A 24,342-nucleotide genomic window follows, 5' to 3' on the forward strand; every position below is an offset into this window, starting at 1 on the left:
AGGACAGTGATGAAGGAAGACAGCAGGTGTCGTGTTGTTCAAAAGCTAGTAATAGTCTTTGTATTTTAATGAAGTAGTGTATTTTGAAAACACTTGTTGAAGCACTGTATAAATGAAAGGAATTGTAGTTGAAACATCTTATTTCTTGATGTGAAAAAAGGCCACAGAAATAATCAGTGACTACTGAAGAGTATTAATGTATTTCTTTAATACATTAGCTTGCTTATCCAATGAGTGCTGTTAGAGTAGATGTAAAGTACACTTTCCCTCAGTGATGTATCATTGACATTGGGAAGCATTTAGTGAGTAAACAGTTTACCTTTTTTTTTTTTTACAGATTCCTGCAAGCTGGACAAATCCTTCAGGCAAATATCATATTGGCATAAAAAATGGCTATGACTTCTACCCAAAAGCTCTCAAAGAAAGGATACAGGTAATGTACAACCTGGTATCAGTGACGTATATATCTTTCTCAGATTTTATTCCTACCAAAGGGGAAAAAAATTCTTAAACTCTAACCATTACTTATTTGGGAGGGGGAGCTGGGTAGCTTTTGAAAAATGACTAAAGGTTCTGTTCAGTGGATTGTTATCCACTTAAAGTAGTGGTTTTTGATCTTGGGTGCATGTGCAGGATCAGCTTAGGGAACCTGGATACATGGAAATTACTTCCAATTTTGTGCATTTGTTTTTCTGGGAGATGCTGGAGAGATTTCATTCGATTTTTGAGGACATTTTTACTTGAAAAGGTTAAAGACAGTTGAAGTCCAGACCTCTTTAGTTTTGTCTGTTCCTGTGGTTTCTGTAATTTGCTGGTTTTCTGACTGTTCGCTGGCCTTCTTGCTTCCCGTTAATCATCATTCAGGATTCAGGAAAGGGTCGCTCACAGCCGAAGCCTGAAGCACAGGTATGAGAAGCACAGTCTGACGGAGGAGGAGCTGTAGAGTGGCGAGGGGTCTGCTTTAGTGGAGCTGTTGGCTGGGACTTCCTGGGAGGGTGGAAAGGTTGGAAGGAAGAGCTTGGTTTCTGCCCTGCCTGTTAGGGGCCGCTAGCCACGGCGGCTTCTGAGATTTGAACTGTGGCTACTTTGTCCGAGGAGTTCGGATTTTAATTTTATGTACTATTTCAAAATTTAAATAACTTGTGGCTGGTGACTGCCATATTGGACAGTGCCAGTTTAGAAGACTGCTCTGACCCTACTAGTTGATACAAGTCCAGAGTTTCAACTGTGAAACAAGATTAATCTTTGGAAATGATCCTAATGAATAAGACTTGTAGCCGTTTTATCACATCACAGTGTTGTTTCTTGCTTCCTACCACGTCTGTGAACTGGAAGTTACTCGAAGGCACACAACCTTGATCGAATACTATTTTATTTTAAAATTTCAGGCTAAAATGCATAGATATGCCACTTGATGTTAAATCTAATTATGTTGATGAAGTACAAATTAACATGAAATATAGAGTGGTTACGTTAAACTGAACCCTTCCTTTAACTTCACCAAGTCAGTTATTTTACTGCAAAAAAAAATGTTTAACTAGCAAACTTCTGTTGGGAGACATTGTATGTTAAAGGTACTGGAGACAAAGGTTAAGGCCAATTTCAGTAACAAAACCATGTCCAGCAAAAGAGGCTGGAAACAAAAAAAGCAAAACTAGAGAGGAAGGAAATTGAGGAAGCCTGCACTCCATCAGAATGCAGCTACAGTTGTCGTCTAGTCCTCTGCTTGCACTTGCCTTACAGCCTTTCCTAATTTTGTGTGGGACACAGTAATTTCTTTAAATGACTGGGAATTCAGTCAGTTTTCTAATGTGGACTATAAATTGTTGGAGAAAGGGAGAATTTAAATTGGAGAATAGGATTATAAAATATATTTTGGTGTGTCCTGGCAAACTTGTTCTCTTAATCCTAATTGTAATGCGTTAAGTCATTTTTAATAATTGATCATTAATTTATTAACTTCCTTAGAAATTATTTTTTTAAACCTTTGTATGAGAACCTCGTAACATCACAACTGCTGAAAAGGTTCACATATAAATGACTTCTGGTTTACCAAACTATTTGTCAGCCTAATTGTAATTTTTTTGTCTTTGCAGAAAGAACGAAAGGAAAAAATTTGGGATCCCATTCACAGAGTGGCCCTTGCAGAAGCCTGTAGAAAACAGGAAGAATTTGATGTTGCCAACAACGGCTCTTCTCAAGTTGGTGCTAGTTACTTTTATTTAGACTTTGTCCTGGAACCATGTTACTTAGATGTCTTAGGGAGTGAGTAGGCTGAGCTTTCACATGTTTTCTTTGTTCTCAGTTTTCTTCTAAGTGTAGTAATTTTTTACCAGTTTTCCCTTATTGTTTATTCTTTTTTTTTTTTTTTTGGTACTGGGGATCAAACTCGGGTCCTTGCACTTGCGCAGCAGGCGGCGAAACCACTAAGCTAAATCCCCAGCCTCCCTTATTGTTTATGCTGAAGGAAACTTGCATATGTATTTCTGCATTTTAAAACTTCTTATTCAGCATATAATACCTGTAAGTGAAAGCGCGTGAGTTATAACTGTATAGTTGTGAATTCTCTCACATAAGCCACCCCGGGAATCTCTCTTGCTAGTCACTGCTCTCTTCCTCCTCCACAAAGGCAGCCACTTTTAACACAATAGAATGATTTTTTTCTATTTTGAATTTTGTAAAATGAAATAGTACAAGATGTCATCTTTTATGCAGAGCTTTTTTTGCTTATCATGTTATGATACTCATCTGTTATAGGTGTTGACATTCATTGCTCTGTGATAGTCTCTTCTGAGTACACTGTAATTTATCCATTTCGCAGATTGCTGCTTGCTTTATTTTTGCCTTTTGACTCTTGAGAACAATGCAATTTTAAATGTTCTTGGCTATGTCTTTTTGATGGGTTATAAAGCAATTGTACTAATTTATATTCCCTCAAGCAGTATGTCACAGTACCCATTCTTCTACATCCTTGCCCATTAAGTTTTTAAAATCAATTTTTAAAATGAAAATAATGTTTGTCTTGAAAATACGTGCTAGCTCCCACCTTTGCACAACACAGCGTGCAAAGTAGCAACAGAAAAGCCTCCCTAATGCTGTCCCCAGAGACAGCACCAGAGCTGAGTGCTTATCCTGCTGAAGTTCTCTTTTAATGCATACATGTACCTTTTCTTTAAAACATGGACTCATATTTGTGATTTTGAACTCTGTTTTCTGTTAGAATCACATAAAGAGCTTTCAAAACTGCCAGTGTTTGTGTCCTAGAGAGAGAATTAAATTCAAATCTTGTGAGGGGGCAGACCTTTCAAACCACCATAGGAGCTGAATTAAAGCTCAGCTGGAGTGGGGACCCAGGGCCAATTTACATCTGTTGTAATACTTGTATACTTTTCTGTTACATTAACATTGGTGCTTTAACTTTTCATCGTTAGACACATTCAATGTAGAACTTCAGATGCTGCATATATACAACTGACTTTGTAAAAGAGGGGCCTAGCTGTCATCATCCATTTGTTTTACATTCTGCATGCCAAAATATCTGTAATTGACTGTTTTCCTTTAAGGAGGTATAAATGTAGATATATTGAATAAATAAAAATTAAACATACTAGAATTTTTTAAACATGAAAATCAAAATTTTATTTACTAGGAGTATTTAAGTGAATATAGAGCAACCTTAATACAGTATGTAATTGGTCAGGGATTTAGCTCAGTGGTTTCGCCGCCTGCTGCTGGAGCTCAAGGACCTGAGTTCCATCCCTGGTACCAATACAGTATGTAATCACAAAAAACTTAGGTCAGAACATGAACTTGCCATTTTTGTATATCAGAATGGCTAGCTAGCAGGGATTTCACATGATTCAGCCTACTGTCTTACATGATCATTTCCTTTTCCATGAGGCCTCAGACACTTCCTTTCTCAGTTAACGTATTCAGCATGTGCCTTGTTTTCAAACTTCGACAGTGTGCTCTTTTCTTCCCAGATGCTAGGATGCTGGGCTGCTTGTTTCCAAATCAACTAGGGAGCTTCAAAATACAATTCAGAATTTTTGGCTTCATCCCCTAGTGCACTGATTTAATAAATAGGCTGGAATCTGTCTTGGAATAAAGTTTGGTAACTACTGGCCAAAATAATCATTTCCTGTCCCACCATTTTCCACTGGCCTCAGCGGGTTTTTATGAGGACAGGTAGCTTGCTGAAGAGTGTGTAGCTAGTAAGTGGCAGGACTGAAGGGGATTGGATCCACACCTCTTGGCTTTAGGACAATCTCTGTAGCACACTATTTATAGAAAGCAAATTGACTTTGAGCGCTAGGAATGCTCTTGGTCAGAGGTGGAACTTTATAAATGGTCAGATGGTGCGTATTTTCAGCATTCTCTGTCTACCTTTCTGTCACGAAGACAGGCAGTATGTGAGGGGGCCTATGATTGAGCAGAGCTGTATTCCAGTAAAACTATTGACACACCCATGTCACAGGGTGGATTTGACCCACGCACTGTGATTGTCAACCCCTGCTGGATCTTCATACTGTAATTATATAGTGAGTTGAGGTATTTTTTTTGTTTATTTATAGTTTTCTTAAACTGTAATTGCACGTTTTTGATGAAGTTTAATGTATTTGCCTCAGTTTCAGTACTTACATGCTTTTATATCTCCCAGTTTATGTTTTATTTTAACCTGTCTTTTCCTAATTATTTGGATACATATCTAGTTTGATATTCTAGATTTGAGACGTTTTGGAGGGGTCACACATAATAATGCCAGTTGTCATCGAGTTTTTACATAATGTATTCTAAAGTATTCACTACTCATGACTACAGAGCTGAAATAAAGTTTAGCTTGCCTTATTAAATCTGTATGTTTAACTTAGAAAAATTTTTAAAGCAATAAGATGATTCATGTTTTTATTATTTATCTGGATTTTTAAGAAATATACTGTGTATGAGATAGAGCAGATCCTGTTACAGAAATCTTAAAAGTCAAAGGTATAGAAATTTTATTTTTAAAATTCTTTTTTTGAAATGAGTTACATAGCTGACACCAACATGTCCTGGCCACATGTTATCACCAGCATGTATCCAATGTCTTTTATAAAACAGATGGAGTGATAGATTGATTAAAAGAATTTTAAAATGTTTATTAGTATCTGTTTATTGACCTGAAGTACAAATTGCATAGATACAGATTTCTTTGTATTTTTCCATTGTGAAACATTTTACTATAGGTTAGCTGTGTATCTTTGTATATAAGAATACACTGTTCTTAAGTATAAAATGTGCTAATATCAATCTGTTTTCTAACTGATTAGGCAAATAAACTAATCAAGGAGGAGCTTCAAAGTCAAGTGGAATTGCTAAATTCTTTTGAGAAAAAATATAGTGACCCCGGCCCTGTGTATGACTGCATAGTATGGCATGATGGAGAAGCCTGGAGGTACAGTTTATGTACTTTGTGGATCTTCTTCATTTCAGATGTTTTTACTTACTCTAAAGCACATTGAACCTTTAGAGCTGAATGGAGCTCTTTATCACTCAGTGAAACAATCTGAGACCCAAGTCAGCTTTTGGGAGTTTTGGATAAGCCTTTTGATTTCTTGGTAATAAAGACTGGTGTTCTTTACACTAAGCATGACCTTTATTTATTTTACAGAAACTTTGAAATAACTATTGGTTATTTCATTAACCAGTGGGGTGAAAATACTCCAAATTAAAGCTGGACAGTTGGAAAGTATCTGCAAGGAAATGTTACACGGCACTTACTGTAAATTCTTAAGAGTAGAGGAGGAGAGTTGGGGGGAGAAGACATTTTAAATACAGACACAGTCACTGGTTACACGAGGCATCATAAGACCGTGACCAAGAGAGCTCAGGCTGGAGTTGGAACCCTAGCTCTGCACCCGAGCACGTTATTTAAACCTTTCTGGGCCTGTTTCCTAGTCTCTTCTTTAGGATGAGGAAATGTTTTGTAAACATTAAATTCAGTGTTTCTGGGCGTAATAAGCACTCAGTAAATGTGGCTTTCCTATTTCTGCTCCTATGACTGCTCATGTGATTTACATGTAACATCCCAGCGTCTGGGAAGCGGAGAGCATGCACTGCACACGTGCTTCTTGGAATCAGCTCGTGTTTCCCAGATTGCCATCTTCATGAATACAGAAATATGTTCTCAACACAGATACTCAGCTATACGTGTGTTGTAGGGTTCTTTCAGTAAGCAGGAACTGTTCCTTGAGCGCCTGCTCATATGTGAAGGTTTCATGAGATGGGGCATATGTGTAATATGCACACCTGCAGAATTACTGCTCTTCACAGTGCTCACAGAGGAGGGCTTTGCTTCCCCTTGTACAAGGACCAGTTCATCCCTGATTGTGATTACACAAAGTTTTCCACTTAGTGAGAAATCTCTGTTCCCTTTGGGACTGACGTGCTAATAAAGTATCTGTGTATGCTTGTTCCAGCCCACATGATACCGAGTACTAAAGCAGTTCTGTGTGTTCAAAAATGCTTTGCTTTGCATGTGTGCAGGTGTACACACATGTTGATATTTTTTTCCCAAAAGATTTCTAGAGAGAGTTTTGATCACAGTCTTTATAATAACAGAAAGCCGTTCACATGTCTATTTTATAAATCTTAATACATTCACCACTTGGTGTAACACATTACCCCCATTGGTCAACCTCAGGTGAGTTTAGTGTGGGAGAAGAGGCGAGGTTAGATGTGAGGAAAGTGCCAAACACAGAACTGAGTGTCCCGCAGAAAGACTTCAGTGTAACCAGCAGCTGTGCCACCGGTGAGGCCACAGGTTGCCATTTAAAATGTTTCCTACAGGCTCTGAATACTGCAAAGTGGTTCACTTGTAGTAGTTCATAGACAACTATTCTAAGATTTCTTTTGGAACTTTTGTATTGGAATGAAATTTAATCAAACATTAAATGAAATAAAATCTGAAATCCCAGAAGAACATTGTAGAAATTTTTATTATAATCAGTGAAAGACACAGCAGAATTATGCTTTTGGATACTATGAGAAGCAATTTAGCCTTTTTTGCATAACACAGTATGTCCTGTAGAACTTTGACCTGAGATCCAAATTTTTTTGAAGAGAACTGTGAAAATCCCAAAGTATCTAAGGCAAATTTAGGTGCTATCTGCAGATGTTCTGTTTCTCATTGCAAAAATGTCAGCATTTCTGAGGGCAAGTAAAGTGATGTATCGTTCAAGTACCATGGTTCTTCCTTTTTATAAAGACCATCCCATTTCTGACTGTTAAATCTGTCTCTACACTTAGCAGGTGACCTAGTACTTTGCTCGCCTTTGAGTGTTTGTCAGGATATAAAGTGTTAAATTGACTGTCACTCAAAATGCATCAAAAACTGGTTGAAACAATATTTACAGAAGATTACAGAAAGAAAAGACTGTTGTTTTCTTGTTAAGGATTTTTGTTCTTACTGTGTCTCCTTTGAGATTCTTTCTGAAAGCAGAGGATTCACTCCATAGAAAATTACCAAAGCAATATGTGGAAAATGTAGAGGAATGTACCAAACCTAAGCCTCTTCTCAGTCTTACACATGTACTCTGCGTGCTGACTTCACTTTTTTGTTTCTTTTCTCTGGATTCCAATAACTACTGGTTGAATTAAGCCAACTAGACCTTCAGAAAGTTAATAATCTTGCAACATGTTCTTACTGTATTTACCCTCTGTTGGGTTACTTAGTGAAGTCAGTAATTACATTTTGATGGGATGCTTGGGTTGTTGAGTCAGTTCCTGTTGATGCTGCTGATAGAACACTGACCTAGGAAATGTGTAACAGTATGCTGTGAAAGTGTTGTTACAAATGTTGATTTATTCTTCATTTAGCGAAAGTTTATTGAGCCCCTTCTTTGCACCAGGTGGACCATGTCGAGGCTATTTGCTGTATTCTGGGTTCTGTGAAAGCTCGAATTGGGTACACGGAACCAATCTAGGAAGCAGTAAGAAGGATTGCCAGAAGCAACATGTTAGAGCCTGAATGATAACACAGTTAACTCAGAAGAGAGGGTAGGAAAGGCTTTGGGAGTGGAGAGAAGAGACCAGGGGTCGTTAGAGGAAGCGTGATGTGGCCGTTGAGTGTGAAGGAGGGGTAGGGAGCGAAGTGCGGTCTCCCTCATAGTGAGGGCCCTGTGGAATTTCAGCTGCATTGTAAAGCACTGGTTCCTCGGGGCCACCCGCCCGTCCTAAGCCCTAAGCCCTAAGCTTCGCTGCTGCCTGAAACAGGAGCCTTGCCCCTATACTTGTGTGGTAGACGCAGAGTCCTGGGGAAGTGTCCTTCGTAGTCACTTGCCCATTGCTGGTTCACAGTACCCAACACCCACGACCTACAGGAGGGGAATTTACTTTGGCTCCCAGCTTCCTTCCATGGTCAGCCGACTCCTACAGAAGGGCACACGGGCAGGCTGCGCATGCCGTGGCGGCAGGGAAGGGGGGGGGCGCCCTTCCAAGTCACGCCCCCCGGACCATCTTCCCCTGGGCCCCACCTTGGGACGAGCGTTCAGCTGCTGGCCGCCGCCTCCTGGACGAGTCCACCCAGGAGCCCAGCACCCCCTGAGCCGGCCACGCTCCACACGCCCGAGACTTTGGGGGCATTCTAGATCTAAGCCGTAGCAAGTAGTGAGGAGACAACTGCGAAGCAGTCATGTACGATCTTAGGAAGGTGAGAAAATGGATAGAGTTTGATGCCTGCTGTTTCTTCTCAATTGACAGAGCTTGCATTGATTCAAATGAGGATGGGGACTTGAGTAAATGTCCTGCACTAAGAAGCTACAAGGAGGCCGAAGAGTACGGCTCCTTTGGCACAGCCGAGATGTTGAACTACTCTGTTAATATTTATGAGGATGGAAACCTGCTCTCCATTGTGACCAGTGGAGGTATTCTGTTTCAGATTTACTAATGAGAAGCAATCGTTCACCCCGAGTAAAACCGTCCTCACCACAGCATTCTGTGTAACTTCAAAAGATTAGAAACTATCTAAATATTCATTTCCAAAAACATAAATTTTTAAAAATTATGTGTTCGTCATGTTGTGAAATATTGTACAGCAACCAAAAGTAATAAATCTACATAAATTTCAAAATACCTAAGTTTTAATGAAAAATATATTGATGGCAGAACATTTGTGTAAAGTTTGCAGTGTACTGACTGTGTTTGTACGGTGAAAATTAAACTCAGATAGATTACGCCAGTAGCTTCCGGTAGGGGGTTGCTTCGTGCAGGGAGAGGGCCGTGAAGTGAGGGGCTTTGCCTCTGGCCACGCCCCCCACCGGGGCGGAGCTGCAGTGGGGTGCGGTAGGCCGGTGGGCTGAGCACCGTAGCAGCCAGACCTGTCACTCCAGCTGCGCGTTGTCTCCCTCTGTGCTCCGGCCTGGCTGCCCACATCCCAGCAGCCACTGATACATTTTTGGTCACCCTAGGTTGCTGGGGGTTTTCTAGAATTTTACCCAAGTGGAATGAGAAGTACGAGGGACGTTGCCTGCTTCATTTCATTCCTGCTGTGACTGTAAACAGTTGGCTCCCCATTGCCAAGTAGTGTTTCATCAGACAATTCCGCCACAGCTTGTTTATCCATTCACCCGCTGCTTGATACTTAGATTGTCTCGACAATTGTGTACAAACCTGTGCTTGTGTCTGTCACTTTACTCGTCCCTGAGACAAGACACCCAACACCTCTGACTGAAAGGGGGAGAGGTTTGTTTTGGCTCATGGTTCAGCCCATAGTTGGCTGTCTACGAGGCAGAGCAGCGCGGGCAAAAGAAGGGCTCAGCAGGGGACAGCTGCTCCCAGCGCAGGCCAAGGGAGGCACAGGAAGGGAGATGCAGCTTGTGGGTCACACCCACAGTGGCCGCCTCCTCTGTCCAGGCCCCTTCTGGGGATCCCACCTGTGATCACATGAGGCTTCAGGGGGATGCTGGGCAAACAGAGTTTTTGTGTATTTTGTTTAAATATATGTTTGATGCTTTTTACATTGACGAGCAGTTTTCCTCCTGTGCTCTCAGCAGCAGTGTATGAAAATTCCACGTGCTGCACATCCTGCCAGTGCATGGTGGTTTACTGTGAGCACTGCCTGGTGTGGTGGTGACAAGCTGTTCTGGGAGGGAGTACATTAAAGTGTTGCTTTCCTGTTTTTATTGGACAAAAGTAAGGAAGGCACACTTGGCAACATTGGGTGTATATTTTCTTGCATGACAGCAGTTGGCTGGGGCAGAGGATTCTCAGCACTGTGGCAGAGCCACTTTGAAGGGTCATGTGCCTCACTTCTGGAGTTCCAGCTGTCCACTGTCCAGACACTCAGGCCTAGCGCCTGTTGTCATTTATCATTGCTTGTGTATTGCTTTTCCAGTAGTAACAGGCTGTTTCTCTACTATCTTTTTAGAAACTTGAAAAAGTTTTTAAAAGTCTATAGATTTTTGGTTTTGTTTTACTTCATTGACATATATATATATATATATATATATATGTGTATATATATATAGCAGACAAGCTGTGATTGAAAAATACAGTGTTTCAGTTTTTAAAAATTCATTGCAGAAAAAGGCACATTGCCTTTAAGCCCCATCAGGAAACCCCTACCCCCAGACGCACTTAGCACATCCTTCTCGCCACTTCCTAAAGCAGTTCTGGAAGTCCTCTTTCTCTGTTGTCTTTTTTTTGGATGGTACAGAGGACTGACCCTAGGGCCTTCACACTGAACTCCATCTCCAGCCCTGCTCTATTTTTTGAGACAGGGCCTCACTAAGTCTCCCAGGCTGGGCTCCAACTTGACGTCCTCCTGCCCCAGCTGTGCAGAATGCTGGCATTAGAAGTGTGGGGTCCAAGCCCGGCATGCTGAGTGTCTTTAGTGGCACTGTTGTGGCTACCTCAATGCCTCAATCAGTTCAAAACATTTACCTTTCATGGATATTTTGACTTTGAGGAAGAGCCAGAAGTCGGACAGTGCCAAATCAGCGTGTGCTCTGGAGCGCACTGGCCCCATCTTACTTCCTGCTACTCACTAATCTTAACACCCCCAAGCACCGCTGCTAAAATGCACCGCTCTCCTCATTTTCATTGCCACACGATTCAGGTCATGTGGTGTTGGTTTTGTAGATGTGAAATGATAAAATAGTGGTAATTTCACGTGTTTCAGCCTTTTCCCGTTGATATAAATAGGATTAACTCAATGTGGTTCTTTCCTGTGGGATCTTAGTTCAAGCTTCTTTTTGGAGCATCACATAATGTGTGGAAGCAGTTCATATTTATTGCTATATAAATGCAGTTCTATGACTTGATAGAGAATACATCCATTTATCATTAACAGAGCTTGAAGTTGTTTTAGGTTGAACTCTACAGGTAATGCTGTGATGAGCATTTTTGTGGATGTCTTCGTGCACAGTACACGTGCAAGCATTTCTGCTGCATATGGAGCTAAAGGCAGAGTTGCTGGATCATTGTGTGTGCCTTCATGTGGCTTTTGTTCCACCAGCAGTGTACAATACACACCCTGACTGTGCTTGCTGTTGTCAGCCTTTAAAATTGTAGCCTTCCTGAAATGCATGTAGAGGCAAATTGTTGTGACTGTAATTTGCAATTCTTGGATGACTAATAAAATTGAAATCTTTGAATATGCTCATTTGCCATCTGCATATCATCTCTTATGAAGTGCTTTTTCAGATGTTTACCCATTGCAGGGCAAAAGGGTTTCTCTCGTGCACCTTTATTTTATTTGAAAGATTATATATTCTGGGTAGAAGCTCTTTGTCATTTATATGCGTTGCAAATACTTTATCTCCTTCGTGACTTTCACTTTTGCTCCCCATGTAGAGTAGAATTCGGGTTAGTAGAACTGTGTGTAATTTTAAGGTTTTTTGTGGACTGTGGCAGTAGGGTTAAAATAATGTATCATTAGCTACATAGATTAGGGCATATTTTTATTTGATTATTTTTACCATGGTAAGACACAAATTGAATTTGATGGTAAAATTGTTCATATATGAGAATTTCGTGTCATTTTCCCCCTTTTTGCATCTAGGAGCTCATGGTACACACGTGGCCAGTATAGCTGCTGGGCATTTTCCAGATGAACCTGAACGGAATGGAGTAGCTCCTGGTGCTCAAATCCTCTCAATCAAGATTGGGGATACAAGACTGAGCACAATGGAGACAGGCACAGGCCTCATAAGAGCTGTGAGTATTTATGAGCTGTGGATTTGCAGTGACTAGTAAGTGCTTCTGATATACCAAGAGTATGTGCAACTATATTTCGTGTACGGGACTTTGTTTTAAAAAACAAAAATACTCATTTCATTTTAAAATGATTTCTATTAAAATGTTTAGCAAAAAGATTTTTGCCTTAAATCTTTATAAAAAAAATACTTTTAGTCATCATTTCTACAAAATTCTCTGGCAAGAAATTTTAAGATACTTAAAGACAACCAGCTGCTCCATCAGCCAGAAAGGAATTTAAAACCTCAACTAATGCTGTACACTTTATTTCAATATATAACCTTGGTAATTTTAAATTCTAGTAGGGACCATTCTGTTGCCTGCACTTTTCCAGTAATCACACTTCATTCTAAAAATACTAGTTGTATTTTATTTTTTTATATTGGCTGCTTACTATACTGTGTGTCTTCTCCTATCTGTTATTTTTTAATTCCTTATGCTTGAAAGTAACTGATAAATTAGAATAAAATTGATCAAGAAACTATAAGGATTGGAAACCTTTGTTTTGCTAGCGAGTCTGTTCCTATAAATTGCTGCCTAATCTAGACTCTGAATCTTTTTAATAGATGATAGAAGTTATAAATCATAAGTGTGATCTCGTCAACTACAGCTATGGAGAAGCAACTCACTGGCCAAATTCTGGGTATGTATTCTTGACAGTTGTTAGGTATAGACTGTTATCTGGTGAAAACTATAAAATATTTTAAATTTAAAGTATTTTAAATGACCGAATTGAGCATTACAGTGGAAAAACAGTGGTTGTGCTGGTTATGTGGTGACTGTGTGTCTCCTAGGCCTCGGCCCCACGCCCAGTCTCCTCTTCGCTGTCAGCCCCAGTGTCACTCCATGCCCGAGCCACAATTCCTTGTACTCCTGTGGGGCTGGGATAGCCCACCAGTTGCCCTTCTGAGACTTGCAACCTTCCAGCTCTCTAATGGTTTTCATTACTGGCTTTACTACATCCTCATTTGTCACCCCTTTTAGAGCCAGGGGACAGTCTGTTACAACATTGCACAAGTACCGGAACCTTCCTTCAGTGGTCCGTAGGGTACAGACCCCAGACCTGCTGAAAGCATGCTGTTCCCTTCGGTGACGTCTGACCTGCAAAACTGCTGTTGGTTGTGTGTATTCCCTGTCTCCGCTTGTTCGGCTTCCTTGTCTCCCTGGTCCATTGCAGTGTGTCTCACACCCCTATACCCCTCCTCTCTGTGTCATCAGTGTCTTTTACTCCAGATCCAGTGTTGTGGCCTTGACCTGATATCACAGACCTCTTTTGCTTCATAATAATAACTATTTGAAGTTACTTTATTTCAGATACTAACTTTTTGCAATCTCTCCCCTGCTCCCACCACCAGGCCATTAAAACATACCAGTCATCTGTTTCTGAAGCAGTTTAATAAAGCTCTTCTGAGATGGAAATTTTAGCTGGGTATGGTGGCACAGCCTTTAATCCCAGCACTCTGGCAGGCTGAGGTGGGAAGATTGCAAATTTGAGTGGCTTAGGGACTTAGCAAGACCCTGTTTTAAAATAAAAATAAAAGGCCCAGGGATATAGCTCAGTGCCAAACTTCTGTCCCCACTACCATCAAAAAAAAAAAGATGGAAATTTTGCCAAGCTACACTGTAGTTTGCTGTTCAGATTTAATTTTTTCAAATAACTGGTACAAGGCTTCTTGTGAGATATTACTGCCCTTGTAACATGCACCCAGTGGTTCTTCAGTCATTGCTTTCTTTAATGCAGTCTTGCCCCTTCTCTTTTTGCCTTATTGCCTTTTTCGCCTAAGTATATTTCTTTTTCTCCTTTTACTTTTATCCTTTTAAATTCATCTTCCCCTAGTATTCTTTCTTTGCCCAAATATTCACACTTAGGGCTGTGGAGGGCCATTTGGTCCTGTGATTTATTGTATTAACTCCATTCTCATCTCTTTTCATTAATGTCAGCAAGTGCTCTACCACTCAGCTATATCCCTAGCCTTTAACCAGATTTCTTACATCTTAAAATCCTGTATTCTTTCTAGTGTCTTATTACCTCTTTATCTTTGCCGCCAAAGATGCCCAATCACTGCCAATATTTTGGTACTGGTATTTAGTACTAATATTTTTAGTGCTAGTATTTAGTACATTTTTTACGTATTTAATCTGGCTTCATGACTCCTCTCTACACTCAGCCCGACTGGAGTATGTCACCTGGAACGGTTATATAGTGTCCCACCAAAAAGTGACTGCCTCGGGGAGTAGTAACTGAGCACTGATAGTGGAGAAAGCGCTGAGTGCTTCTCATGCTCACCCCTCACATGTGCCTACTGTTTCAGTTCTGCAGTTTGAAACCTGTATTGTAATTTGTTTTTCTGTAAGTAAAAACAAGACCATTTTATTTACTCAAAGGAATAATCTTTTCCAGGAGAATTTGTGAAGTAATTAATGAAGCAGTATGGAAGCATAATATAATTTATGTTTCAAGTGCTGGAAATAATGGTCCGTGTCTTTCTACAGTGGGATGTCCAGGTGGAACTACATCAAGTGTGATAGGTTAGTTTCCTGTTTTAAAAATACGTTTAAAAAGAAAGAAACCAAAAAAAGGCCACAATCACATGCTAACTGTATTACTCCTATGTGCAGTACACTACTGATCATTAATACAAAGTCTAGCATGGAGAACCAACGTATGTACAATTTACTGTAATTTAAAGAAGACTGGAATAAGTGGTGTAGCGGAAGTACAGATGCGTGCTTCTTGGTAGATTGTTATGTCACCCATGTAAGAATCCTGACGTTAGTTATTTTTATCTTTCCATTGTACACGAAAGAACTGGTGTAAATACTCAGCAGTTTACCCATATGAACAGTGGAATTTCCTTGGGAGAATTAGGATCCAGTAGGTCTATTTTGTGTCCTTCTGTTAATGACAGATGTGCCCTACAGGTGTCGGTGCTTACGTTTCTCCTGATATGATGGTTGCGGAGTACTCCCTGAGGGAGAAGTTACCTGCGAATCAATACACGTGGTCTTCTAGAGGCCCCAGGTAGGACCCAGTGCTGCGTGACGCCATGCGCACGTTCACCAGACTAGTTACGCGGCTATGTGGCTAATACTTACATTACTTTCACGCTTCGGAAGGGCAGAGTTCTCAATAGTAAGTACTGAGGGCCTTAGTTTAAATGATGCTAATGTTTGAACTTTGCCGAAACCAAGGCCCTTGGCTTTTTGCAAAGCATCAGTGATGGAGCTGCATACCTAAGTACAGATTATAACCTATTTTGAACATTTTGTGTGCAATTCACGAGTAAGAAAGTTCTGGTTGACAAGTGCCATTCATCTGTTTTGGTCCTGACAGCCTCTGAACTATATTTGTCTGATTCCAGGAAATAATTGTCTTTCTCAGGGTTTAGTCCTAATCTTTATAAGCCCTCATTCTGACATCAGTGAGTACAGGCACCCTCTGGAAAATAAAGCCTATTTTACCTCATCCCTTTACTTTTTTGGAGTAACTTAGAAGAAGAGCTTAGTTCAGCAGACATGGTACTGCCTGCAGTGGGAGGCATGAAAGCACAGGCTGTGATCTGAGTTGCGAATGCCATTGTTGGTGCTGGGACGGCAGAGGAGGAGCAGTCGGGGGAGCTGGAGGAGGAAGAGGCATTGGAGTTGTCCTTGAAGAATGGGTAGGGTATTGAGAGAAAGGGGGAGTTCAGTGGGGCAAGTAGAGCAAGAACGCAAAGATCTGCAGGTTTTAGTGTATAACTGATTCATTACCCTGAACTAATTTAGTGGCATTGAAGGAAATAAATCACTGGGTATGTTTGAAGTATAAAATAGATGGTAGCAGCAATACTGGAAGAGAAGATTAGAAAATTGGTTGACAAAGCGAATGTGATAATAAATTCTCTGAATTATATGTATCTTCCTGGTCTTCTGAGGTAATTTTTTAAGAAGTAAGCTCATTTCCTTAACTTATTATAAACTGTTGGTTAGTTTTGAAAACAGTCAGGCTGTGGGTCTCCCTGGGCGTCAGAAAACTGTGCTGTCCCATCACCGTGAGCCGCCCTCCTCAGCCCAGCGAATGTCACTGAGGAAGAGCAAGGAGGAGGAAGGTGGTGAGTGACAGGTTTTCGGCTGCTGGCCGAGGTCCTGAGTGGTCGGAGCGGCCCGTAGCGAGAAAACTAGGCGCTGTCAGAGGAAGTCAGCAGCCCTCTCCGCTCTCATGGGCCCAGCCTTCCCAGCCCATGGAGGCTCCCAGAGAAAGCGCTCAAGTCCGACCCACTGGCCTGGCGGGGGGCTCAGCGTGGAGGGTCCCCGAGAGGGCGAAGGGAAATCCTGCCACTTCACCAGCTTTGCTGCTCCACCAGCCTCGGCTCCACACGCCAGCACGGGCAGCTCCTCGAGGAACTGGGGTCAAAGTCAGAGTGGTGGTCATGGTCCTAGGGGTAGTAAGGATGACAAGGACAAGAAAGAGAAATATTAGGGCCGGAGATTTCGCTCAGTGGTGCCGCTGCCTGCCTTGGAAAAGAAATCTGAACCTCCTGTACCAACTCGAGCGGGAAGGAAGAAGAAGAAAACAAAGGGGCCAGATGCTGCTGACAAACTGCCACTGGGGACAGCGCACACTTGGTGCCGCGTAAACTACTCAAGTTAGAGAGGACTAAAGACTGTCTTCTCACGGAGGAAGAATTTATTAGGAATCAGGAACAAATGAAACCATGAGAAGAAAAGAGGAGGAAAGGTCAAAGGAGGATGATCTGAGGGGGACCCCAAGGTCGGTAGGAGCCTTGGAAGAGACCATCAATGACAGTCATGCCATCGTCAGCATCCTTCTGCACGTGGGCGAGGGTCTGCTGGAACCAGGCTGCTCAGGCCTGCCCAGCCGTAAGGTGCTTCCATGATGGGCGCTGATGGGTGACACAGTGATGACGGTGGAAAAGGTCCCCAGGAAACCTGTGCTGACAGTGGTGGGTTGGACAGCCAAATCCAGGAAATAAGGATTCTGTGGGGCTTCCTCTCACCCATGCTGAACACTATGAGATGTGTATAAAGCTCCCTGAAGGAGTCATTCTTTGCCATCCACCGGGCACAGGTAAAACCTTGTTCGCCAAAGCAGCAGCAAACCAAACCTCGGCCACCTTCTTGAGAGTGGTTGGCTCTGAACTCTTTCAGGATGTGGGTCATGCCCCAAACTTGTCCGGGAATTATTTTGAGTTGCTGAAGAACACTCACCATCCATCGTGTTTATTGATGAAATCAATGCCATTGGGACCAAAAGGTATGATTCAAACTCTGGAGGTGGGAGGGAAATCAGCGAACAGTAGTGGAACTGTTGAACCAGTTGGATGGATTTGATTCACGGGGAGACGTGAAGGTTATCATGGCCACAAACCGAATAGAAACTCTGGATCCAGCACTGATCAGACCAGGGCACGTCAATAGGAAGATCGAGTTCCCCCTGCCTGATGAAAAGACTAAGAAGCCCATCTTTCAGATGAACACAAGCAGGATGACGCCGGCTGATGATGTGACCCTGGACGACCTGATCATGGCAAAGGATGATCTCTCTGGTGCTGACATCAACGCAGTCTGTACAGAAGTTGGCCTGATGCTTTGAGAGAACACAGAATGAAAACAACGAATGAAGACCAAGAAATGTAAAGAAAATTTCCTTATAAGAAACAGGAAGGCACCCCGAGGGGCTGTATCGCTAGTGAGGAGGAGGAGGTTAGGGAAGGTGCCCCAAGGGAGACCGTGTTCCAGTTGACTTTTATTGGCAGAACATGGCGTGTCTTCCCCAGTGTGACATGTGGGTGCCTACCGGGTGTCCTTGTCTGTGGTCACTGTGCTGCTTGCTTTCTGCTTCCCAATAAAGTATGCTCTTTCACAAATAAAAAAAGAAGAGTGAGGAGAAATTAAAAACAAAAGTTAGCAGAGGTTTATGTCGTTTATGTTCGGTTAATAAAAGTATTAAATTATTAAACTTGTTACTTTTAAATTGATTCTGAAATTTTAAGTTTTGTGTTATAGTCAGTACAAAAACAAATTATTAGAGGGTGTTTAAGCCAGCCTTTTCCAATCATGTGCCATAAATTGCATAAAGAATTATATTTGGAGCTGGGCGTGTAGCTCCATGGAGTACATGCTTAGCATGCATGAGGCCCTGGCTTCAATCTCTAGTATCAAGAAACAAAACAAAAAGTGCATAAAGAATTATTTTAAGTAAATGCCAAAGGGTTCATTTGTACTGTTTACGAGGGAAACATTAAAACATACTAGTTCATAAACCATTTGCTCTAAGAATTGAATTTATGTCACATTTATTAATACACATGAAATATCTGCAGATACTTGGTCCAATTATTAGATTCATCTATTAGAGTATAAGATACAGAATGATCTAATGGTCATTGAATGGAATAGATTTCATAGTGCTTTTTGGAAACTATTATCTCTCCATAAGCATTGAACATCAAACATACAGCATCTACTTGATTTCCTGGTGTTTCCACTTGTTATCAAATAATGTCTAATGAATTTTTATTATATATGGTAATTTGAGAGGAAAATATCACTAATTTTTTTAATTTTAAGGAAACACATTGACATTTCATTAAACTCATTTGTAGAGTACTGATTTAAAGACTTAGGAATGCTTTATGATTATTAGGCATTGTACATGCTAGTGGCAGATCAATAAAGGGCAGTAGAGAGTAGTTAAAATTCATGGCTCTTTGCAGTTACTTTTTTGTATTTATAAAATACCCGGTGTTCATTTTGAACATTGGTAGATAATATACATAGTGCAAGCAAGAAAGTAAAAATCATTCTAGGTCTCAATGTGTGTATTGCTTTCAGCTCTCTATAAAAATGTGAAATCAAATTGCCCTAGTATTTCTAGCCAAGATTAAAAACAGTTTGCTCCACTGGGGGAGTGTTGTAGAGGAAGAGTCCATCCAGCAGCCTTCCTGGGGAAGTAATGTGTCATGTTACTTCTTTCCTTGGGACAGAGGACAGAGCTTGTGTTAAATGGCAGTGTGGTCATGAACACCAAGGGTTGTCTGACTCTAATATTAGACTTTGTTTGCCAAAGCCCTCACCTGAACAGTCCTCTTAAAGTTGAGGTGTCCAGAATGGCAGCCCCCACCTTGTGAGGTTGGTCTGAGTGGAGGTGTACTATAACTAAAATATGCACTGGATTTTGAAGAGTTAGTGCAAAAAAGAAAGTAAACTAACCCCTTGTTTTCCGACAGTTACATGTTGTAAATATTTTAGATGTGTCCTGTTAAGTAAAATATAGCTTTAAAATTGACTTGTCTCTTTTCAGCCTTTTTAAATGTAGCTCTTACATAATTTTAAATGACAAATTCAACCCATATTATGTTCTATTGTACAATACTATATTAGACTTTAAACAAACTAAAGAATTTCTCTTATGGAGAGAAGTAGATCTATCAAGGGGTCAGAGCACTTGTTTTCCTCTCAGTATGCCTGACACCTCCAACCTGTCACCTGTAAACCCAGATACATACACAGAAAAAAAAAATACATGCTGCCTGAAGAGGAAATAGCTGTGCTGGGTATTTTACCCCATTGATTTCTTACAATAATATCTGTGTCATTACTTGGAATGACTCCAGATAACCCATAGAATTGGAATACAGGTGGTTTGACCAGCGGGCTTTTTAGGAATGCCCATAAACATCCAGGTTTCACCATCGTAACCAGACTCCAATGGCTTTTCATTTAGTGCTGATGGGGCCCTTGGCGTGAGTATCAGCGCACCAGGAGGAGCCATTGCTTCTGTTCCTAACTGGACATTGAGGGGGACGCAGCTAATGAACGGGACATCTATGTCTTCCCCCAATGCATGTGGAGGCATTGCCCTGATACTTTCAGGTAAGGTCATTGCTTATTCCTCTCTCTCCAAATGGGAGATTGTTTGCCAAGTTCTCGTGGTAGGAGAGCATGTGGTGGGATCGGTAATGAATGTCTTGGTCACAAAATAAAGTTTAGAACAGAGTGATTTATGTGGTGATGATAATTTGAACGTGTTTTCATTCAGCAAATACATTTATTGATTGCCTGGTGTTAATGATTACCAAGCAGTATTTTAATTTGGGGTTAAATCAGTGGACAGAACATCAAAAATACCTTGTCCATTGGAGCTTTTATTTAGGGAGACACACTTTGAACAAAACACTTGTATTACATGTTCGAAGTTAACCAGTATGGAGTAAACTAAAATAGAGACAGATGGGATTGCTAGGGTGGTATGCAGTATTAGTGTCATTGGAATCACGTAGAATCCGGCTCGCAGGCTGTTGTGAAGGTCCCATCTCAAAAATGTCCCACTCAAAACTTACCTCTCCCAGCCTCCGTTTTTCGCCCTTTTCTGACAACCATAACTGTCTCTCCTGCCACAGTCTCCCTGGCGTGGCTCATCCACAGTGGGGTCAGAGAGCTACAGCACAAGCCAGTAGTCAGGTGCCATTTGCTTGGGCGGTTAGTCTGGACTCAGGACGAGCCCTGCTGCGGCCGTCCCGTTGTTTGTGGTCCAGGTCAGCCTCGCTAGGTGTTTCGGGTTGGTCTCCTGTACCTCTCTCTCTAGGCATTCTGCTCTCTCTTCCTACTGTAAGTCCTGTCTGCTTTGTGGGTTCTATTTGTTTCTTTTTACCTTGTAAATTCCTGTGCATTCTCTAAGACCAAGCTCATCTACCAGTTCCTCTGATGGCGCTTTGTCTTTTTGGGTTCTTACGGACAAAATCGGTTACTTCCTTGATTTGTCCTTGTAACGTTATAATGTTTCTGTATTTATGTTGTTTGCTTACTTTATATCATTACTTGTTTACAAAATGTGATGAGCTCTGCAGAGGACAAGAATGTCTTTTCTCTAACAACAGCCAGTAATACAGAACTGAGGAATTGCTGGCTTCTGTAACTTCTCGCTTCTTACCTGCATGCTAGAATCAGCTGGGAAGCTTTCAGTAAGGATCAGTCTCTGAGATCGAGGCCTGACAGATTCTGATTCTTGCTTAATTGGTTTTTGTTTGTTTGTTTGTTCATTTTGGTTTTTTGCCTAAATTCTCTGGTGTTTATAACTTGTATCTGGTTTGAAAATTGCTGCCAGAAACCATAGTGTTTGGCCAGTCTAATGTTTTAGAGAAAGTTATTCTGATGCCTCTAGGTGTCACCTTCATACATTTCTGTCACCACAGCCTGCATTAATGCCACTGAAGAACGGTACGCACTCTTCTCTGTTGGATCAGGTCTTTGTGTTATGTGCAGCTTGAGTCAGACTGCTCAGTGTGAGTGTGGAAACACAAGACATGTAAAGCAGACAGGTTGCATTCACCATACTGGAGTCTCAAGTAGTGGACTCTAACACTTCCTGCTTTTGTTTGTTAATTTTAGGTCTGAAAGCTAATAATGTTGACTATACGGTTCATTCAGTCAGAAGAGCGCTAGAAAACACTGCAGTGAAGGCTGAAAATATAGAAGTATTTGCCCAAGGACATGGTATTATTCAGGTATTGTCAATGTGGAAAGCTAGTTGTAAGGCATCATTAAGATAATATCTTAGATATCACTGGACAATAATATTGCAGCTTACTTAGTATTTATGAATTGTACATTGTATGGCTATAGAACTGCAAGCAAAAAGGATATAAAAAGAAATTTTTACAGTTCAGACCAAGTTGTTGTGCTAAGATGCAGAAACATGAAGGACATGGAAAGGTTGGCAATTCAGTGCAGCAAAGTAAAAGAAAAACTGATCAGTCATAATGGCATGTGGATCAGTTTCTGGATTTGGTCTCTTGAGGGAACAGTGTGAGTGAGGTGTGACATAAAGGGTTCCCCCAGTGGGAATTAGACTGCTGTTTTGAATAAAACTGTAGAATTGCCCTCTCAGCTGGGCTATTGGGCAGTTCAGAGAACTGTATATAGAAACTATCTTTTGCTTACACTTTGCAGTAATTGAAAGGTTGGTTGGTAATTTGCAATAAATTATTTTCTTGACTCAACCATTTATATCTTACCTCTATCTTGCTTATATTCCTTTGATTAGGTCGATAAAGCATATGACTACCTCGTTCAGAATACATCATTTGCTAATAGATTAGGTTTTACAGTCACTGTTGGAAATAACCGTGGCATCTACCTCCGAGACCCTGTTCAGGTGGCTGCACCTTCAGATCATGGTGTTGGCATTGAGCCTGTATTTCCAGAGAACACCGGTAAGGAGTAGGCTGGTGAGAAGCGGACATATCCACACTCATGCTTCCCGTGAATGGTGCATAATACAAGAGTGCTGTCTGCCTAACGTTCTGAGTTGGCAATGTGATTGTTTTAACATTGATGGTCTCAGAAGAAAGTATTGGAGCAATTAGTCATCCCAGCCCTGCGGCCATTCAGTTAGTATCTGTGCTACCAAGGAAATTGGTGAAATGGACCTTGAGTGACCCACAGTTTTATTACATTGGCAGTAACACACCCAATTCCTTCTCTTTCCCCATTTTACTAGTGGATATAAGACAGAGCTTTCCAGTGAGAGTGGGACCTAAAAGCGACCTGGGAGAACTGCAGCTCAGGTGTGAGTCATCCCTGTGTGTGTGACTCTATGTCAGTCAGATGCTATTATCTGCACACAGTAGCTTAAAATACCCACTGAAACTACTTATTTTAAGGTGTAGCAGTGTTTGGTGGAAGTATGAGTAGATCTCATGAGTATACTAAAAAGATTCTGTGTTGGTTTTATTTAGGCTGGGGTTTTGGATGTTCATGTCTAGGCCACTTTACAGCTACCTGAACTAGTTGCTAAATTATCTTGGTAGAAGATAGAACTTTTTAAAGTGGAAAAGAGAGACAAAAGTGCTAATTTTGATTTTTGGTCTTTTTAATGCCAGAAAACTCAGAAAAAATATCCCTTCAGCTTCATTTAGCTTTAACTTCAAATTCGTCTTGGGTCCAGTGTCCCAGCCATTTGGAACTCATGAATCAGTGTAGACACATAAACATACGTGTGGATCCCAGAGGCTTGAGAGAAGGATTACATTATACAGAGGTATTGGTGTCTTCAGCCTTCATTTTGTTCATCTTTTAAAATGTTTGAGAGTTAGGAGTAAACAGTCCCCCAAGTGTGTTTGCAGTCTGTCATTTTCTTGTAAAGGAACCTAGACCTTTTTGCTTGCCAGATTTTACACCTCTTTGAAGCAGTCAGATATTTTAAGAATGTCTTGTTAAATCCTTGTGTGAAGGAGGCAGGGGAGAGAAGCTGTTAACAGCAAGACTTTCCACATAGGTCTTCCCTGTCATCTGTCCCTCGTTTGATTCAGCTGAGTGCCAGCTCCAGTTACCTTTAATACCCAGATTAAGAAAGTATCTGTTAAACACACGATAGCTGTGAGTAAACATGGAATGGTGTAACAGTGTCTCTACCTCCAAAGTGGTCTGTAGTACTAGTTTGTCTGTAGTACTCAGTTTGCAGCTGAGAGTAATGAAGATGTAGTCATTTTGTACTTGATGGCTCATTTTCCCATTAGTCTCAGTTAATCAAGGGTTGATGTAAATGTATTTGAGCTTTTTGCTCTTACTAATTATGTGACCGAATGTTCAGATACTGATGTCACCTTATGTTTAGGACCTTTAAATTTTAAGATTACTTTATTTTGTGACTAGAATATTCCATTTTATTGCTTATTTCCAAGTTCGTTCACGGATGTTGAAACCTGCCATTCTTTTTTCTAGGTATGTGGCTATGACATAGCATCCCCTAATGCAGGCCCTCTGTTCAGAGTTCCAATCACTGCAGTGATAGCAGCAAAGTAAGTGAAAGGTTTTTCGCAGCTTACTGTTGCATCCAAGTTGTAAATGGCTATTTGTGGAATAGTGTGGACTTTATAAGGATCATAGGCCAGACCCAGGTAACTGGAATTTAGTTCTGCTCCCAGCTAGCATGAATTCTAGGTGGCATGCAGTCAGCCGTTACCTGAGAACAGTGGGTCGTCCCTGGCATCGACCACGATTCTCCACTGAAACTGCCTCTGACAAAGCTCTGATGGCCTCGCCTTGCTCAGTGGAGAGGCTTGGCCTTCGTCTTACCTGACCCCTCGCAGTGCTTGACAGTGCTCT

The 24,342-nt window shown here is 41.2% G+C and overlaps 1 protein-coding gene and 1 pseudogene across 6 annotated transcripts in view; both read left to right on the forward strand.

Moving 5' to 3' along the window:
* Positions 1–24,342, forward strand: part of Tpp2 (tripeptidyl peptidase 2) — a 66,534-nt gene that overhangs the window by 12,609 nt on the left and 29,583 nt on the right. For all 5 annotated transcript variants that reach the window (XR_002387419.2, XM_004858577.3, XM_004858579.3 and 2 more), the window contains exons 3-15: positions 338–433; positions 2,097–2,201; positions 5,310–5,434; positions 8,740–8,903; positions 12,041–12,195; positions 12,801–12,877; positions 14,636–14,763; positions 15,157–15,256; positions 19,961–20,109; positions 21,625–21,740; positions 22,280–22,448; positions 23,118–23,275; positions 23,959–24,035. Coding sequence is in view for 4 of the 5 variants with exons in the window: in XM_004858577.3 (XP_004858634.2) it covers positions 338–433; positions 2,097–2,201; positions 5,310–5,434; positions 8,740–8,903; positions 12,041–12,195; positions 12,801–12,877; positions 14,636–14,763; positions 15,157–15,256; positions 19,961–20,109; positions 21,625–21,740; positions 22,280–22,448; positions 23,118–23,275; positions 23,959–24,035 (1,619 nt within the window). In the remaining variant the exon portion in view is untranslated. The remainder of the gene's footprint in view (positions 1–337; positions 434–2,096; positions 2,202–5,309; positions 5,435–8,739; positions 8,904–12,040; positions 12,196–12,800; positions 12,878–14,635; positions 14,764–15,156; positions 15,257–19,960; positions 20,110–21,624; positions 21,741–22,279; positions 22,449–23,117; positions 23,276–23,958; positions 24,036–24,342) is intronic.
* LOC106010569 (26S proteasome regulatory subunit 4 pseudogene) lies at positions 16,287–19,820 on the forward strand (annotated as a pseudogene). The gene has a single exon (XR_015443773.1). The product of XR_015443773.1 is annotated as a 26S proteasome regulatory subunit 4 pseudogene (transcript).

This window comes from Heterocephalus glaber, unplaced genomic scaffold (assembly GCF_053883595.1).
Source record: "Heterocephalus glaber isolate CG9 unplaced genomic scaffold, H.glaber_assembly_v1.0 deba00001579, whole genome shotgun sequence".
Lineage (NCBI taxonomy): Eukaryota > Metazoa > Chordata > Mammalia > Rodentia > Bathyergidae > Heterocephalus > Heterocephalus glaber.